This window comes from Saccostrea cucullata, unplaced genomic scaffold, assembly GCF_032062105.1.
Source record: "Saccostrea cucullata isolate Sc308-1 unplaced genomic scaffold, CSIRO_AGI_Scuc_v1 ctg634, whole genome shotgun sequence".
Classification (NCBI taxonomy): Eukaryota; Metazoa; Mollusca; class Bivalvia; order Ostreida; family Ostreidae; genus Saccostrea; species Saccostrea cuccullata.
Window position 1 is genome coordinate 332,537 of NW_026932503.1, and position 20,594 is coordinate 353,130.

General features: G+C 33.5%; 1 protein-coding gene across 2 annotated transcripts; it reads left to right on the top strand.

Moving 5' to 3' along the window:
- Positions 1 to 8,362: 8,362 nt before the first annotated feature.
- Positions 8,363 to 19,813, top strand: LOC134235309 (regulator of microtubule dynamics protein 1-like). Of its 2 annotated transcripts, none has more exons than XM_062717440.1 (9): positions 8,363 to 8,489; positions 9,598 to 9,709; positions 10,364 to 10,632; positions 11,198 to 11,287; positions 14,957 to 15,012; positions 15,448 to 15,535; positions 16,075 to 16,105; positions 16,599 to 16,732; positions 19,420 to 19,813. In XM_062717440.1, the coding sequence occupies exons 1-9, from the start codon at positions 8,397 to 8,399 to the stop codon at positions 19,468 to 19,470; spliced, it is 924 nt and encodes a 307-aa protein (XP_062573424.1). In that variant the 5' UTR covers positions 8,363 to 8,396; the 3' UTR covers positions 19,471 to 19,813. The 2 variants fall into 2 exon arrangements, with proteins under 2 accessions (XP_062573424.1, XP_062573425.1); XM_062717441.1 differs by having other exon boundaries at positions 10,367 to 10,632.
- The last annotated feature ends 781 nt before the right edge of the window (positions 19,814 to 20,594 follow it).

Consider the following 20,594-nt stretch of genomic DNA (forward strand, 5'->3'; position numbering starts at 1 on the left):
CAACAAAGTTAAAATCATAACTCAATCAGTGTCCATATCAAAGCATGCATCACTTTGCTCTAATATGCAGTGAAATATTGTTTTTCAATGAAAATTTCGATCCTTACAAGATAAAATGCATGGTAATTTTATTTTTGGCTCATTCATTTGAATTATTCTAGTGTTTGTTAAATTGCTCTCTAGTCTTAATATGGATACTAAATATTATTGTTAGATGTTTTCAAGATACTTATTATCTTTTGTCCAGACATGCGATCTGTGAATCAAGATAAAAAATAACCCAAACACTGACGACAATAATAAAGATGTTCTTTTGCTGATTGCACCAAATGTAATCAAAACAGAAGAAACCCTAGCTACCAAATTATTTAGCAGAAAAAAAAATCAGATTGCCATCCTATTACTTCTTGACAATAAAAGAGTACACCATCTTAAAAGTCTGAAAAGACAAGGATCGTGTTTAGCCATTAACAATGATTTTAAAAAGAGGTCTAAGCAAGAGATTTCTCCAGTTTAATATTTGAAAATCTCTGTCAAACAGAAACATTTATTTGACATTTGGAGTGCTATTACATGATAACGCAATGATAAGAGGACACAGTTCGAATTGAGAGAGGTCGGGACCCCCGTTTTGTCGAGCAGAAGCAAGGGATGTGATGATAAGACCTTCTAACTATCAGCTGTCCAAGATTTTACTTTATGAGATATAGAATACACCAGAAGTAACCTTGCACTTTATATAATTAGTAAAAATGATTCCTTTTCTGGCAAGGAGGGCTTATTTTATCAGAATAAACAACAAAAAATTCGCAATTTATTTAATATTAAAAAATGATTTTTTTCTGAAAAGGAGCGACTTATTACGTCTTTGTATTTTATCTGATACAAAATGCACCACAAGCAAACTTGGATGGACTTTATTTGATATTCAAAATGATTTTTTTTTTTGCAAGGAGTGACCTTCTGGGCATTATTTCTATTTTCCTTAAATTGATAAATGAGCAGTATGAAATTTTAAATAAAAATTTAATCTAAAAATTAAGACAAGAATACATGTATATTTATTGGGTATTTTTATTTATATTAGCACAATCGTCATAAACTTCTTCTAAAAAGGAATGATGTCATGAATTGTTTTTCTTCTCTGAAGTTATATATAGGGCAGATAAGGGCAATTCCGCTTATAATTTGAATTTATTTATATTAATTAAATTATATATACAGCAAACATAGGTTAGTGTAACAAATAATACTTATAAACTCGAAAATTTATAATCTGCAGATTACATTGACTTCATATTGCAAAGATAACATATACTCTTTGATCTCCATATTCAAATTTGACTTGAATATTACAATTTACAACACAGAGACATAAACCCTCTCCCTATCTCAGAGCGCAGAATTTTCTTCTGCAAGTTTGTATCCTGTTTTTTAATCTTTGTGCAAACATCTGTAATGCTATTTATAGCTAAAAGACTGTCTGTACGTATAGACAAAAGTGCGCAGCTAACAAATCTCATTCACAATCTGATTTCCTTCCTATTCAAATAATATTTCATGCTAAGGATTTCTGAAACATACTAACAAGAGGCCCATGGACAGCAATGCTCACCAACAGATCAAAATGCTTCAGCTTAAAAATGGTGCCATTTGATTTGAACTAACTTGGATAATGTATTACATTAAATGCCATGGGATTGTATTCATGTATCATTATACCCCCCGCTTGAAAAGCGGGAGGATATATAGTAATCGGTATGTCCGTCCGTCCTTGTGTACGTCTGTCTGTCCATCCGTCTGTTACGCTTTGGGGTACCAATCTCTTATCAGCAACTCCTCTCATACCACTGAATGAAATTTGATGAAACTTTCAAAGAATCTTTATTTCATATTGCCAATGTGCACCTCCTAATTTACTCCAACACATATTTTGGGTTTCCCATAGCAAAACATGGACAGTGCCATTATATTCAAATGGGAGGTGGGGGGTATCATTTCGTGAGCTCATTGCTCACAGTACCTCTAGTTGTGAATACCTGCAGCTTGATCCTCATCATTTTTTCATTGAGATGACTTTTTATGGTTTACAGTTGAATTTTTTCATGACTCAAACACCAATATCTCAAGTACCATGGATATATTGAAGTGATTTGGAAGTCCTAACTACATATTTTTTAAATATTTTACCCTTGACATCTTGAATCCTTAGATATTTCTCTTTTTTTTTTCTCTAACGATTCCATGAAGTCTGAGATAACAAGGTTTACTTTAATATCAAGAGTAATCTCAAACTGGGCTAATAATTGATATTTAGTTTTTCCCCTATTTAATCAATTGCATATAAAAATGTCATGCCTTATTTTGGCCTTAATCTTGCCACCCTTTCTCCCCCTCCCCCTGGGCCTCTGCTAACCTTGATAGTGTCACTCTTTGAAGAAATTTGAATGTATCTGTAATTAACCTACCCAGTTTGCACTATTTTTGATTATCTTCCATTGGAAGAAAGTGTGGTCCATCATATGAGAAGATAATCTGCCTCATTGAAGAATCCTCTGTGCCAAGTTTGGTTGAAATTTGCCAGTGTGTTTGGAGAAAAAAATGATTAATTGTGAAAATTTTACAATGATGACAAAACAAGGACAGGCAATGAACAATTTTTTTTTTCAGAAATTGAGCTCTCTTTAGTCTATCGCTCCTGTGAGCTAATAATACACGTCAAATTTCTCTTAATGGTATGCTCAACTTTCTCAAATAAATCACTATAATACACTCACTATTCAGTAAAACAAACATACACACAGAGTAAATATCAATACCACATACAAATCAACTGTTTTATGCTCATTTACCTTTGTCTATAACATACAAAGCCTGCCTACAATTATTTGACGTCAATAAGTTTATTTACATTAGAACTTGGCTTACTAGGGTTGTAACGATTTCTCTATGCTGTTATTTAAATACAAAACCAGTTACTTTTGCTTTTTTCCAAGTAGATCGAAATCTTTTTTCACACTCATTCACTCTGCCCGGTTATTTTTGGTTTACATTGTTTATTTTTTTTTTAGCTCTAAATAACATCTTTAGTGTGCAGCCTTGCAAAGCAATAATATTGCAGGTGTTAAAAGCCGAAATTCTTTTTTAGAAAAATATTTGTCCTACTGTTTTCTCAAAATACACAAACATACACTAGATAACCAGCATTTTGAGTTTTTGCCATAAATAACAGAATATTAGGGCAAAAACATCTTCAATTACTTGAAAGAATGATAAATTCTTCTCCCATTTATCCTTATTCTAAATTTTTTTTCAGTCACAGATTTTACAGTTTCTGAAAAATTCAATAAACATAATTATTGTAAATCTCTTCATTTTATCTATTCATTTCTTTTTTCATTCCATTTGTCATATCAATGAAATTAAATTTTTAAAATTGACCTATCCATCATCAAAATCCTAAATCTCACGAGCTACCCCCATATATCTTAACTGGTATATTCTATGTCAGATCTGAGATAAAACTCTTAGCATTAGTACACAATTTTTACATAACATTAGTCCAGTGTACCATCTATCATGACCCTCTCATCTATAATAAATGATGCAACGACATGAGATACAGAAAATCCTGATCTGATACCAGCTTTAAGATTATATCGTTATGTCAGAGAACACTTTGAAGTACAATGTCTAGTGAGCAGGCAATCTGGGTTTTATTACACAGCAGGAGGTAATATCTTCATACATCCCCTAGCCTATTGATGAAGGAAGACCAGTACTAATTGGATGAAAAATATCTAGCATGCATGCATGCATTCTGTATTTGGATGGAAACATCACATTAATTTAATACAGCTTATATAACCAAATGTATAAGAAGAAAATACAGAGTATACTGTAAATTGGCAAATAATCCCGATGGTTTTAATTTCTCTTTGTTCTGTTGAGAAATCGTGAAATTTTAACACCATGGAATTAAAACGACTTACAGTATCTGAAAACTTAAGTACAAGAAAAAAAATCTTCTTTCTCAAAATCTCGGTCGACATTTAACACTAACCTTTATTTTTTTTAATTGCATGTACCTGGAATAGTACTTACAAACATTAAATTTATTATTTTTATTGACAATTGAATTTTATATCCATTTGGCTCAATAATGCTTACACTGAAATAAGAACATATCTCAAAATTTGAATAAATTGAAATAAAACCTATTTATATGTGAAGTTCACATCCCAAAGTTATAACAGGTAGTCATGTACGTATTTTTTTTAATGGGCAGTTGAGAGAAATGGGAAGAAGATCATGATCATTATCATTTTTCATTGAAAGCCTTAAAAGGGAATGAAGAGAATGGGTCATAAGAGAGAGATTGCGGACTGGATATCATTATTCTTGATGAAAAAGGTGGAAAGGGACTAGTTCAAATTCTTGCTGGACCGGGGAGAAAAAACAATCATCTGTTTAAATTAGTAATTGTCGATCAAAATGCTTGGTACATGGTTAACCAATTGGATGAAATGTAAGTGAATTTGAAACAAACTGAAACCCTAGAACACGAAACCTTGGAAAGGACAATCCCTTAATTTTGGTGGGGTGGGGGACCAAATCCAGTACCTTAACATGTACATAATTATATCATATCAGAATGAAAAATGACAAAGGAAAGATAACTCTCATTCAAATAATACATCTTTGAGTCAAAATTGCTGTCTTATGTTCATGTAAAGATATACCTCTAGGCAATCAAAGAACATATAGGCTTATTTGTTAATATATACCAAAATGCAAACGTTAATTGACCCTTGTCCTCATCAATTAATCAAAAAGCATTTTTTCCCCCAAATTATCAACAATTGTTTTATCACTTTATAAGTGTAAACATAGTCTTTTCCTATACTAGCTGATTGATATTATTTAATTTAATAATCCAACACCAAAATTAGAACTTTGTTATATAAATATGCAATAAATATTCATATACACTGTACAAATAATACCATTACCAATCTTTCAATATTCACCTAATACATGTAGTAAGATTATAGAGTCATAAATCTTAATTACTTTAATAATATGCTTATTTTCAATGATTAGGTATGAAATACATTCTAATACGCTTATACTATCTGATTCAATATTTTTGAAAAAACAAGTCTGTGAAATGGTGATATTATATAAACTTGGGTTATTATATAATATTCATGCCTTTTGCAGAGTTTCATTTTAATAATTTCCAATTTATCATAATGAATTCTTAACTCGATCTATACAATGCAAAACTTTAAAGAAATAAAATATGAAAAAAGATTAATTTATGTCACATCCTGCAAATTAAGGAAAAAACATTATATTTTTCATAATTTTATAATGATTATATAAAATTCAATATTGTAATAACAAATATGGTAGCTGTTTTGCCCATACATACTGCCAATATTATGAAAACAAAAATACAGACTTGAAAATGTTCTAAACTGAGAGGAAAATCTAAAACATTTTCTTTTCCCATATAGTTTGACTTTGGTTTGGTATCTCAAACACCAATATGTCTATTACACCATGGATATCAGTTGAAGTAATTTTGATTGTCTCAACTCTTTAATATTTATTAATAAGCCATTTACTCTCAATATCTCGAATATCCAGATGTCCCCCAAAAAATTTTTCTCTGTAAAAAATCAATCAAGTTTGAGACAATGAGGTTTAACTGTATTTTCATGTAAAACTTTTAATTGAAACTTGTATTGTGACCTCACTGGGTCATGATTTGAACACTTGAGAATCATCATAGTGTCAAGTGTCATTATATGCACTGTTGGCCTTGAGAATTAAGTCTTTTTTTATTATACTCATATGTCTCCTAAAATTCTGAACCCCATATCAGTCCACCCTAACCCCAAGAGAGATTATTTGAACTAATCAGTATATACTAACACTGTCTTTATTTTTTTATAATGTTTCATCATCTGGCCAAGATGTTCTAAAAGATATTTTTAAAATGGCCTCTGAATCTATGTTTGCATTTTCCTGATTATCTTTCTTTGGAAGGGAGCATATACCCAAGAATATTCAGTGTCCTAACTTTGTTTGTATTATGAATAACTTGTATAATAAATTATAAAATGCTTCTTGAGAAGGTCAAGAAATGTGTAAAGCTTACAGAAAAGCTTAGTAAGCTTAGTTGGGCTAATGGTCATTAAAGTTTAATTATTCCCCTTTTTTTTAGTAATAATTACTGTATACAGTCATTCTTTCCATCCATCTGTTTTCATCCCTTTTTGGATGTGACACATTCTGTTAAACAGGTTATAAATATTCAGAGACACATTAAAGATGTTGGAACTCTGCACAAGACATGTAGCTTATGGAAGTTAGGTACAAAGAAATGGCAGTGCACTAGCTCATTTTCTATGATTGAAATATTAAAATTTCTGATTATATCAAGTAATGTTACAAATATGGTTAGTGACATTACCAAATATAGCTCCATACTGTCCTATAGTGTGTGGAGTTGGTGTGAAGAAACAGGACATGAAAGAAAAAGAAAATTAAAAAAAGGATAGCAACAAAATACAAAATTTTACTCACCACAAATAAGAGAAAACAAGCATCTACATGTACATATATAGTTGACATTACATATTAATTGTTAAGCACAGTCTATAAAACATATTTTAAGACATATATACCATATGTATTCTTTGATGTTTAGAAACTCATTCTATTATCAATTTAAATCAATAAATGATTATATAATAAATATTCTTTATTATCATTTTATAGATAAAAATTGATAGTGTTGATAGATTAATTTACTCTGTAATTATATTCAGAAAAATAGAAATATTCAAATAAAAAAATACATTTTATAGAAATTAAGATTCACATTTATGCATATCAGTGCCATTGATGCATGTATCAAATTAATTGACTAAAGATTTCGAGTTATGTCACTTCCTTCAGCATTATAGATATCCTGTTTCCTAGGAAATATATTGATCTAGATAACAAATCAACCCCCAACTGACTTAGTTTGTCAAGCCAATCAGCATATATAAACTATCAAAACACTGACTTGTTTATTAAATCTCTAGAGTGGTACATGTTACTAGATGTTCTGAACTTCAAAAGAATCTCAGGTTTTGAGGAATATATGCTCAAAGTTTTGAACATAGTACATGCACTATTTCATCTATTGTCATTGTTCAATTCTATAGAAAGATATATTCATAGAATTCATCTCCCAATTTAACCATTGAAAATTTGTGTCTGAGACGTTTTTGAAGTGTATCAGATAAATTGTCCTGAGTTATATGATAAAGATACACCAAATTAATGTTTAATTTGGAAGTTTTGCATAAATTGCCAATAGTTTACATGATTTCTATATTGATATTACACCAATATGCTTACTTTATTTCTAGCTGATCTTCAACTGATAAAGAAATTTTGCAAAATCATTTTTTCAAGATCAAAGATACAAATACAGATATCATACTACAGCACTATTTATGTAATTTCTTTGAACTTCATTTAAGACTCACTTATACTGACTTGTGGGTTAAAAATATATTCTAATGTGTCTTTAGGCCTTTGTTATGAAATGTGTGTATAATAAATGGTCTCTTGTTACATCAAAATACACAAATCAGGCACTTCTGTGCAGCTCACCTGCTCACAGAATCTTCTAATCTAAGCATTACTATTAACTTACCTGCAATTTTTCCATTCTTTGATGAAAAGGGTACAGACCCATAGGAATCACTGCCCTCACCGATTGGCGATTCTTCACTTGCCTTTGTTACCGTAAAACGTAGAGACGACATTATGCTTCAGTGTGCCAAGATTCAAAACATATAATTCACTCGCAGGGTGGAATTTTCCTAACACCGATCGTTTCACCGCTATCGATTTTTTAGTTCACATCAAAGGAAATTAGAAAATATCATTCTACGTAACGATTTGAGCCTTTTGTTTACACCATATTTCTACTGTTTATGGCCAAAGGCATACATTTTTTCGGTCCAAAAATAACTTGGCTCGCCTGTCAAAAATTCTTCCCTCGATATTTCGTGGCAAACTTTTTTTGTCAATTTACTCCTAAAGAGTTAGCGAAAAGGGGGATAATCGAAATAAGTTCAATCTTAAACAGCTGTTAAAATGAAACGGTAATCATGTGGGTGGATGTTTGTACATCTCAAATTGATTAAAAGTATTTTTGTTACCATCCTATGAAATTACAAACAAGAAACTGATTTCGTTCGACTGCGCCAGGTTTTGTTTTATGTTAAGAAACACCTGCGACTCTTCAACATAAGAAGATTTAAAAAGTCTATGCTGTGGGAGATGCAGACAGCAACAGACTTCAAGTTCAACAATTCCTAATAATGTTTTCTACAGTAACAAACGTGTTTGCTCTCTCTTTGAGCAGAAAACTGGGTAAATTCCAGCCATATAGGAAACTTCAATGTATTCGACAGGTGAGTATATCTTCACGATTGTTAAGTTTATTGACCTCGAGTTCAACCAGTTGTCAACAGTGATCTGGTCAAAGGGAATCTCACATGATAAATTACAAGAATTTGACAGCTGCTAGTTGTTAGTTGTATTTACTTTAAAGTCTATAAATGCATTTTATTTTTTATTTCAACTAAAACATAATATGAGAAGAAGAAAACACTTGCTGTCACGTTTAAATGATCATCGACATTTTATCATATATAACGATACTTAATTCCATTCATATGTTAACTTACCTATGTGTTTATCTGATTAAACTTGAACTAAAAGACAACACAGAGACGGCAACATCGGTTTCATATTTGGATGATTGACCATGTTAGTCTGAATATGCTCAATTTTTAAACCAAGGCAGGCTACTATAAGATAAGTTGATGTTACAGGGGTTTCAACAACCCCATGTATATCCAGCTTTTTAAAAATTCTATGGTTGATATATTGACTGTTAGCAAATTAACCTGTTGTTGGGTCATTATATGGTTGACTTGTTTTGTACCAGTTGTTAAGCCTCTATTTTATACTAAATTTGACTATTAAATGTTTCATCAAATTAAGCTGATCAACACATAGGGATCACAGCAGGTGTGCATGATTACTCCACATACACACCTTATCCACCTTGGCATATCTTCTGATTTGTGTTTTATGCCATTCTCAGATTTGTATTCTTTGAAGATTTTTTTTTTATTATAGATCAATCACTCTTCATTATCCTCACTATAACTAGGTTGAGTTACCATCAATTACTGTAAACCAACTTTTATTCGCGTGCGAGAAATTTTCGCGAAGTTCGCGAGAGCCTCGTCATCGCGAATAACACGCCGCGAACGGGTCCTAAAAGTCTCTTTTTCTATTAAAACAGTTCCAAAAACGGCTTGATCGCGAAAATTAATCGTCGCGAACTAGTTTACTTCGGGTAAATCGCGAAATAAAGTCGTCGCGAATAAAAGTTGGTTTACAGTACCTTGGAACACTAAATTTTAGGTAGTAAAGAAAAACTCCACTCAATAAGGTATTAAAATGATATCCATTAGATGACTTATATGCATGTCTTATTTTATGTTTCAGATATTTTTCAGAAACTTTAAGAAATCATGCAGACAATGGCATTTATATTGTTTGCCAGCTCCAATTGGAACAGTATATGCTTTCAGCTTTGGGAAGTCAAAAGAAAAGAAAGGTTAACAAACTGCAGAAATGCACTCAATATTCACAATATTCAGATTCTTCTATAAAACTTAGACAGTGGAACCTATCTAGATGGCATGCACTTGGAGACAATTTTATTGTCGTAAATAAATGAGGTGTTGGATTTCACAGTGTAAAGAATATAGACTGCAATAAATTGAGAATTTAAAGAATGGTCACAATTCAAAGGGAAGCGGTTTACACAGGTGCCAGATTAGACAGGTTTCACTGTACTTATAATATGACTTGTGAGTTGTTAGAACTTGTTTGACTTTCTGATCCTTTTGTGTTAAACAATAACATATGTTCAAATCAAATCAAGGCCATCCTTAAAAAATTGTTTGTTTGGAATTGCCGCCTGAAGGGTCTCAGACATAGGAGGGAGGGAGGGAAATTATTTTTTTTTTAATTGAAAACCTAATTTTACATAGATCTGACACTTTATTTCAGTGTTTTGTATGGTGCATGTGATACATGTAATGGGCAAAAAAAAAATTGATTAAATAAAAAAAAATCTTCCTACTTTTGGTCAGTAAAATTTTTTCAGGAGGGGGCATTTCAATGAGGCGGGAGGCAATTCCAAACAAACTATAATTTTATTTTGGCCCAAATCAAAGAATAAATTTGTGTGCATACTGTATTTCAGCAGAGGAAGAAAAGCCAGATGTATTAAAAATTGTGATAGAGACTGCTGACAAGTTATACCTTGAGTACAAAGTCCAGGAGCTTTACGACTACCTCGTTGAATTTAAAGACTGTGAAAATGACGAGGTCATGTGGCGACTGGCGCGAGCAGCCACCGACAAGGGCAAGGCCAGCAGTGATCAAAACGTCAAGAAAGTCTGTATGTACGAGGCGTTTGAATATGCGAAGAAAGCATTGGAGCTGAATGACAAGAACTTTGCTTGTCATAAGGTATTTAGTGGGTTATTTTCTTAATTAATTGTATTAATATTAATACATTGCTTGTTTCAATATTCTCAAATGTCAAGGAATTAGCTGTAAACTTTCTTGAAAATTAGGTCAAAGGTCAAGTTCTATGGTCACAAGGTTGTTACTTCTGGTATTTTACAAATACTTGCATAAATGTTCCAAACAACTCTTGCATGCAAACTAAAATATCAAATCCCTACAATGGTTCTTCAAATATAAGATGTGAAAGATGGACTGAAAGACAGATGCTGGATAAAGTATGATCCCTACTTAAGTGTTATTCTTCTCTGCAGGTGACAGAAATATGTCCAAGGTACCAATATTTATCGGTTTTTAGTCTTTGACCAGTCCACTGGTCAATTTCAGGGACTGCTGATGGATGACAGCTGTTTACTAGCAGTTGTATTTCATCATGAACTTTTCCAGGACCAAAATAATCCTGAGTCTCCCTTCTGAAAGTCCTTGCAGATATCTTTACTTGTCATAGTCTGATTATAAGGGCATGGCAGTATTTATGGAGGATTGTATAAACAGATTTATTTTTCAGTGGTATGCTGTGTTGCTGGATTACACTGGGGAGTATGAAGGCACAAAAGCCAGGATTTCTAATTCCTTCTCGGTTAAGAAACATTTCCTGGTGAGTTGTAAATCTAGGATTTCACTGTGAGCTACAGGACAAACAAATTTTAAAATATCGAATTTAACAACCACATAGAAGACACATTTAAACTGATTGTCTTTGAAAGAATAATGAAAGTAAAGAAGGTTTTTTTTGCAAAAAATTGTTCCCTGCAGTGCATTGTCAAGAGATTTAGAAGTGCTAAAAAAAGATAATGTAAATTGCATCAGAATATTTGTATATTTTTAAAATAATGTTTTTAGCAATTTGAAGAGACCAATTTATAAAGTGATTTTTCTGCCATGTTTATATTTTTTTCTGGGTAGGGTGGGGTGAGGGTACATACATATTAAAATTGTATGGATAAAATTACCCCAAAAATTAAGAGCCATTCTCTGTAATGATTTGAAATTTTATATAGGAGCTGTGGCACGCATAGTCTCAGAATTTCTCCAAACTCTCTATGATAAAAGTCATTGATACCCTAAACTGAAATCAGGCAAAAATTGATTGCTATGTTTTATAGTTACCATGGCAACATGTCTTAAAGTTCGAAAAATGGCATTTTTTAACATGTTTAAAGCCCCATAGTTAACATTTGCGGCAAAGCAAACAATTGGCAATGACTGTTTCCAAAAGTTGAAGGTCAGATGTCTCAAATGCATGATAAACATATTTGGTAAATCAACTATTACATACGTTACTATGGTTACAAAGTATTCAAAAGTAAAAAAAATATTTATTGAATTTTATAAAGTCATACACGTAAAAATAAAAAGCAATTATAGGATGAAATGTGACCAAATAATAGAAAAAAGAGCCTTGAAACATATACCAAGAACAAAATATGATATTTCATTTTGGTTGGCAATGGTTGCCAAGGTTTTTATACCACAGAGTTTGTTTAAATCTGATCCTATCTTTTGAAAAAGGTACATTTTCTCATAACTAATGATCAGTTTTATAAGATGTTGGAGTGTTCCAAGTTTTCCCATTTGAAAAAATTCAGATAAGATTCCTTAAATAGAGCGTTGCTATGGAAATAAGCAGAAAATATATGCTTAAATACCTGAAAAATATTTTCTTTCCTTGGATACGTACCCTTAAATGTAGATTCCCAAAACTTTTGTGATTGATATTTATTTACAGCTAACTTGACTTTTAATTTTGACTATCATCCAATCTCTAAGTGGATGCAAGAAGTTGGCACACAGGGTTTAATATTGATATAAAATTCACGAAATCGAACATTTTCACTTCTTGGTAACCATAGCAACACTGTTGTTTTATTCATCAAATTTTCTCAATATATGATATTCAACTTCAGTTCTAACAGATAAATACTATTCAAGCTGAGTCCTTTAATTTGTTTCTTGATTATATGGCAATTTAATTCTTAATGCAGCGAAAAATAATTCACTTTTAAGCACTGGTACTTTGTTTCCATGGTAACACTGCAAAGTAGCAATTATACCCAATTTTTCTTATGGTTTTGGTGTTGCAAGGTCCTAAGGATGCATATTTGCCAGTCTTGAATTTTCATGTTTTTCCTCAAGACAGTAGCATTAACCCAATCTTAGTTACTGGTTTTGCATGGTTACACTGTGTTACCATGGCAACCATAAAAGTTATTTTTAGAATAATATTGCTTATACTTATATACTTAAGGTCAAACATTTTCATTGTTTTTCCTAAGTCGTTGATTGAGTTTGAGCATGTAACACCTACCATTAGTGAATACAGAGTGTTTTTCAGCATATTTCAGCATTTTGAATGTATTCCAAATGTACCCTTGGTTACCACTTACTCAGAGATATATTCTAAACAGTTTCTTTACAGTATAAGTGACATCAAGGTGTCATATTTTTGTGAGAATGGTTTGTTTGCTTTTTCTACTTTTTATTAAGACACAGTCAAGATTTAAAGTGGCTGAAAATCTCGATTTTTCAAACTTTTCCGGCTGTTGCCATAGCAACCAAGACACATAGCAACGAAATTTTGTTTGATATTTGTTTCTGGTGTCAAGTACTAAGCATGGGTGAAGTTTCATCAAAATCGGTGACCATGCGTGGCAACGAAGTTTAAGTGGTTACAGAGAATGGCTATTAATAAGAAAAATGTACCCCACTATACAAACACATTATCCTACAAAACATATTTACACTGTATAAAGATACAATAGTGCAATACTGTTATACATGTATATTTTTCTTGTACATGTTTACAAATTTTTATGCCTCGCCATGAATATGGCTGGGGCATATAGTGTTTGTCATGTCCGTCTTCCGTCCTTCCATCACACTTTGCGTTTAGCTCTGTTCAAAGCTAAGTTTCAAAGAAACTATCCAAGATATTTTCATCAAACTTCATAGGCTGATAGATATTGATGAGAGCTATGCAACTGCATCAACATTTTTTGACCTTGACCTTTCCTTTGACCTTGACCTCACTTTTCTTAAATTAGTGTTTAGCTCAGTTTTAAACATACCATTCAAGATGGTGTTATCAAACCTCATGTGTTGATACAAACTTGCATGGATGATGCATCTAGGGATGAACACTACAAGACTTGCTTCGGATGCTGGATCTGACCTACATTTTCCAGATGAGTGACCAGGTTAAAGTTTTTGGAGCAGGTTAATTCCTAAGGAACTATAAGCCCTGCTTGGACCAAACTTGCATGGATGATGCATTTAAGGATGGATACTACAAGACTTGCTTCGGATGCTGGATCTGACCTACATTTCCAGATGAGTGACCAGTTTAAAGTTTTTGGAGCAGGTCCATTTCCAAGGAACTATAAGCCTACCCAAACCAAACATGCACGGATGATGCATCTAGGGATGGACACTACCAGACTTGCTTCGGATGCTGGATCTGACCTACATTTTCATTCCCAAGTACTTATAAGCCCTGTCTGAACCAAACTTGTATGGATGATGCATCTAGGGATGGACACTACCAGACTTGCTTCGGATGCTGGATCTGACCTACATATTCATTCCCTAGTAACTATAAGCCGTGCCTGAACCAAACTTGCATGGATGATGCATCTAGGGATGGACACTACCAGACTTGCTTCGGATGCTTGATCTGACCTATAATTTCATTCCCAAGTAACTATAAGCCCCACCTAAACCAAACTTTCAGGGATGATGCATCTAGGGATGGACACTACCAGACTTGCTTCGGATGCTGGATCTGACCTATATTTTCATTCCCCAGTAACTATAAGCCCTACCTGAACCAAACTTGAATGGATGATGCAGCTAGGGATGGACACTACCAGACTTGCTTCGGATGCTGGATCTGACCTATATTTTCATTCCCAAGTAATTATAAGCCCTGCCTGAACCAAACTTGCATGGATGATGTATCTAGGGATGGACACTATCAGACTTGCTTCGGATGCTGGATCTGACCTATATTTTCATTCCCAAATAACTATAAGCCCTACCTGAACCAAACTTGCATGGATGATGCATCTAGGGATGGACACTACCAGACTTGCTTCGGATGCTGGATCTGACCTAGATTTTTATTCCCTATTAACTATAAGCCCTACTTGAACCAAACTGATCAAATTTTATTCACATATAAATTTTCATGTTGCTTTACTAATATATCCTCGGCGGGGCATTCATGTCCTATGGACATATTTCTAGTTATAGTATTCTTTTCTTTCAGAAAGCTATTGAATTAAATCCTAAAGATGCTACATCTATACATTCCATTGGTTATTGGTGAGTATGATACACCATTTTATCTGAGTGGCAAATAAAGCTATGAAAGACCTATTTGAGATAAAGATTTTGTGAAGAAAATTAAAGCTTTTCTTTTGCATGACGTTAACTTTAAATTTTCAACAAAATCTAAGGGTTTCCAAAAGAAAGTACAGTGAATCTGTTTTTACTAAGATTTGTGGGGGTTAATTTTCTTGGTTTTCCAGACCCACAATTTCCTGTCTACCACAAAATGTAAAATTCATTTGTACAACTACTCAAATATTACCCGGGTACCCGGCTGTAGAACTTCCATGGAACTCCATGGATATACCATGAAAATCCAATTCTTCATCCACAAAATCAAATTCCCATGAACCTATATATGTATTTCCCCAAAACTTCAGAAATGTTTTTTTTACAGTAGTTGTTATGGTACTATATTTGTGTTTACAGGTGTTTTGTGTTTGCAGACTTGCCCTGGTACACACGTAAACTGGCAGCGGCTCTGTTTGCCACTCCCCCAACCTCAACTTACTCCGAGGTAAGCTTGGATCAGCTGTTACAAGAAGCAGGGCGCTATTGTTATAATCCTAGTGGCTCAGTTGTAGAAAGAAATGTTCAAGTTACTGGAAGAGCCTTGTTATTTATTCCAGGCTATCTGACAGAGTTGAACAGTTCTCTCCCTGAATGTAAAATAGAGTAAGATACAGATATTTGGAAGTCACTGGGACCTATGGAATTACTTTGCTATATCCCTAATTCATTATATCTGTATAAGGAATATGTTAATTTTACATAGCTGGGGATCCAAGACAACATCGCTATATCTGTGAATTCCCAACATCCATGTTCATACAAAACAAGTTTACTGTAATTTTGAATTGATCCGCATTGTATTTCAGTTTGTTTAAAATTCATGCTATGTACGAGTCTCCTCTCAAAGCAAATCATAGTCAAGTTAACTATCACTAGAAATGTACTTTTTGAGATGTAACATGATATTGCTATTAAAGAAAATGTTCCAAATGATAATATCCTGTTGTTCAATGTTGCTGATATCAATTTTCATATTCATTTCAGGCCCTTTATTACTTTCAACTAGCAGAAGAGGGTAAGCATATTAAAAAAAATATATTCTACCATTTAAAATTATTCTTTGGTGAAGTTTCTGTATAGAGGGTTACTTTCACCTTTTCACGCATACAAGAAATTTTGCTCTATTTTAAGTTTGCCCAGAGGTGACAGATAATACTTTTTTCATTTAATTTTTTGCTGCATTTTGAATTCACCTGCTTGTGACGAGAGGGAAAGGGTCGAAAATACAATGGCGGCAAAAATTTCTCTGTATACAGTATTCGATCACTTATAACTGTTATCTTGTTTCCCAATCAGCCACAAGGTCTATTTTGATTTTATTTTTCATTTAGGCCTTTGTCACTAAATTTAGAAAACTACTTAATATACATATAAGAAGATTGTAATTTGGAAACATATAAGTTAGATGCTCCTCTAGGTAATATAAAGTTTTTAGGTTAAGAAATGCATATGGCAAGATAAATTTTTTTTTTTCATGTTGAAGTTCTAGATTTCTTTTTCCATTTTAGTGGATCCTGACTTTTATAGTATGAATTTACTGATGATTGGTAAAACCCACCTAAGGATGAAAAATTATATGGCAGCAAAAACATACCTCCAGAAAGCAAAAGATTATCCTGTCCAGACTCCTGATGACAAAAAGGTGAACTAGGGAAAATTACACTGTATAAAAATTTAACAAATTTGTACAGAAAATACTGTGGAATTATCATGATTGTGTGTGTCAGGCACGTAGCAACGGGGGGGGGGGGGGGGGGGGGGGCTGCCCCCTTTTTTTCCCCAACATAACTTTTACTATTGAAAATGTTCATTGAAAGGCTTGTCCCCCCCCCAACTTGTTATTACAGTAAAGTTATATCAGGGAAATGTAGTATTGTATGCAAAAATTGGTACTGAAAAAAGTTGGCATCTTCCTCATTTTTTCTCAGACTGCCTCCCCTTTCAAAAACGATGCTACGTCACTGGGGGGGGGGGGGTTATGTTTGTGGGGGTCACCCTTATACATTCCCAACAATGTAAATTTTGTAAACATATTAATTCATTGAATCTACAAGTAGAAGCCACAAAATAAGTCCCCAGGAAGAAGTAAAATTTTGCTGGCCCACAAACATTAACACCACAGATATTAAAATGCTTCCACAGTAATCAGGGACTGTAGATTGCTATACTGTCCCATGTAAGGTTTCCCTAAAATTATCCACGTACGTAACTTTTCCCTAAAATTACTGTATTATCCCATGTAAGGTTCCCTTCAAATTGCTGTATTATCCCATGTAAGGATCCCTTCATATTGCTGTATTATCCCATGGAAGGTTCCCTTCAAATTGCTGTATTATCTCTTATAAGGTTCCCTTTAAATTCCTGAACTATCCCATGTGAAATTCCTCTACTTTTCCGTATTGAGATCCTGTAAATTCCTCTATTATCCCATGTAAGGACCTTATTCCTATACTGTCATACAGAGGGACCCCTGTTAATTGTTGGAACTTCTGAAGAGGGTATCCTGTCAATTGTTAAACATTCTCATTTAAGAACCTTATTTATTACTGTTCTATCCTATATAAGGACCATATTGCTGTACTCTTATGTGTAGGGGCCCTGTAAATTGTTGGATCTTCTAATAAAGGGACACTGTTTAACTGTTCTGTTCTATGTAGGGGTGTTCTCCACCAACTATAAAGTAGGAAAGAAGTCACAGTTTTGTTTGTGTATTTGTTTCCAAGTAATTCAGGACAGATATTGTCAAATTCTAAGCAGGAAAATGTCACCCCAGAATAGAGTAGAGTGACTAGTTTTATAGGAGAACAATGCATCAGTTTTGTTTAATTGTTTGTAGGTCACCTGAGTAAACTCAGGTGACCTATTGCTATCTGTTTTCGTCCCTTGTCGTCCATCGTACGTCATTCGTTGTCAGTGGGTCGTAAACTTTGAACATTTTCAGCTTCTTCTCTGGAACCACTGAACCAATTTCAACCAATTTTGGCATATAGCATCTATGAGTGAAGGGGAACAAAAATTGTGAAATTCATGGCCCCTGCCCCCCTGGGGCCTGAGGGGTGGGGCCAAAACCACTAAAATTAATGCAATCTTTAAAAATCTTCTTCTTTACTCCTGGACAGCAAGCAGTCAAACTGTTGGCATGATTGTAATCAGTATTGAGTCTTCTACCAAAATTGTGAAATTCATGGCCCCAGGGTCAGGGGTTCTAGTGCTAGGGTGGGGCAATATAGATTATTTAGTGAAAATGCATTATTTCTTTGAAAATCTTCTCCTCTGCTCATGGATATTAAACAACTAACTGAGTACAAAGTTATGATGACCAAGAGTGCCTCTTCCAAAATTGTGAATTTCATGACCCCAGGATAAAGTGAAAATGCATAAATTCTTTGAAATTCTTCTTCTCTGCTCCTGGGTATTAAATAAACTAACCAAGTACAAAATTATGATGAGCAAGAATGTCTCTTTAAAGATTGTGAAATTCATGGTCCCTGGGTTGGGGGTTCTGGTGTTAGGGCTGGGCTCTATTGATAATATAGTGAAAATACATTTATTCTTTAAAAATCTTCTTCTCTGCTCCTGGGTATTAAATAAACTTACCAAGTACATGATTATGTTAAACAAGAGTGTCTCTTCCAAAATTGTGAATTTTATGGCCCCTGGGTCAGGGGTTTTGTTGTTAGGGCCATATAACATTGATTATATAGTGAAAATGCACAAATTCTTTAAAAATCTTCTTCTCTGCTCCTGAGTATTTTAAAAACCATTGAACTATGTTCATAGTTATGATGAGGGGGAATGCTTCTTTCCAATTTATGAATTTCAGGGCCCTTGGGTAAGGGGTTTTGGTGTTAGGGCACGGACAGGCTCTAAGGATTATATAGTGAAAATGCATGAATTCTTTGAAAATCTTCTCCTTTGCTCCTGGGTATTATGCCAATGATCTAAAGTACATATTTATGATGAAGAAATGTGCCTCTTCCAAAATGATTAATTTCGGTGCCCTCGGGTCAGGGGTACCAGGGGGAGGGGGGGTACTTAGTCTGAAAATAATTAAATGCTTTGAAATCTGCTCTTTGGTTTTAATCAACCTTTTATGGTGAAATAAAATTTATGATAAACTTTCCAAAAATTTGAAACGTGTTGCCCCAGGGTCAGTGGTTCCTGTGGGAAGGGATGCACAACTGGTGGTTGTTACATGATACTCAGGTGACCTATAAGGCCCATGGGCCTTTTGTTTCATTTATTTTGTAACATTCTTCATGTGCATGCTGTGCATGCATTTCAACATGTCTATTGGTCTACATTGTGTCATAATAATTACATTTATAGGCACATGAAGAGGCTATCCAGTTGCTGAAGAGTATAGGTTTGAAGGACTAATAGGGAAGTAAACAGGGACCAGAAATACTCACACTGATGAAAAAATACTCACACTGATGAACAACTGCCTTATAAACTTTATCTGTGGTGGTTTGGAGCATTATTTTAACCATATGACATGTCTCAATGAGACTTTTATCAATGTATTATGTATGGAGGTACAATTAAACTTGATTGCTGCAATGGGTTTACATGTTTCTTATAAAACTGTAAGTTTGTAATGAAGCAGCTTATATGTGCACAAACTATCAGAAAATTATATCAGTTACTTCATATGTCAACTTTATAGTAATACATCGTGAAGACCTTGAAATAAAAGATACCACAGAGTCTGATACATTTGTCATATTTGTATATTTTACTAGAAAAGATGTAAATGCTTCCCAGCTTTAAAGTTTGAAGATAAACAGACCAACTTTTCTTTTGTCAACTTTCCTTACTTATTTTGCAATATTCTAGTACCAATATCACCTGCATATGGGGTATATGTTTCTTAGTTAGTTAGAAGAAGGTATGTTTTTAGCTTAATTGTGCCCTAAAAATGTTATGTTATCAGAAAGTTTTGAAACTGGCTGAAATATTAATTAAGTATATGACTATGATAAATTACAAAAGAATATGGCACAGAGGATGACCATTCTGCCAATATGACGTCATTAATGTGATGCATTTCTGTATTTTTAACAGAAAAAGCCTCAAATTAGCCAATTTCAAGAGTAAAATTCCTTTAGAAAATAGTGTCCACAGCCGTCACCCACTTTGATTTTTAGCTCACCTCAACAAAGTTGGGGGAGCTTATGTAATACCCTCGGCATCGGCGTCGGTGTCCCAGGTTAAGGTTAAGTTTTTTGGAGCAATTTTCTTTTCAAGTACTTCTATGTCCTATATTGATTAGACATGCATGGAAGATGGTTCTAGTGTGTTTCATTGTACCAGTCAAAGTTTCAGATGCTGCAATTTCAGCAAAGGAATGATGATACATATAAGGATGCATACTACCAGGCTTGCTTCGGATGCTGAATCTGACCTACCTTTTGTGGATGAGTGAAAATATTAGTTTTTGAGGCATGTTTCATTTCCAATTAACTATGAGCCCTATAATTAATGAGCAAACTTGCATGGAC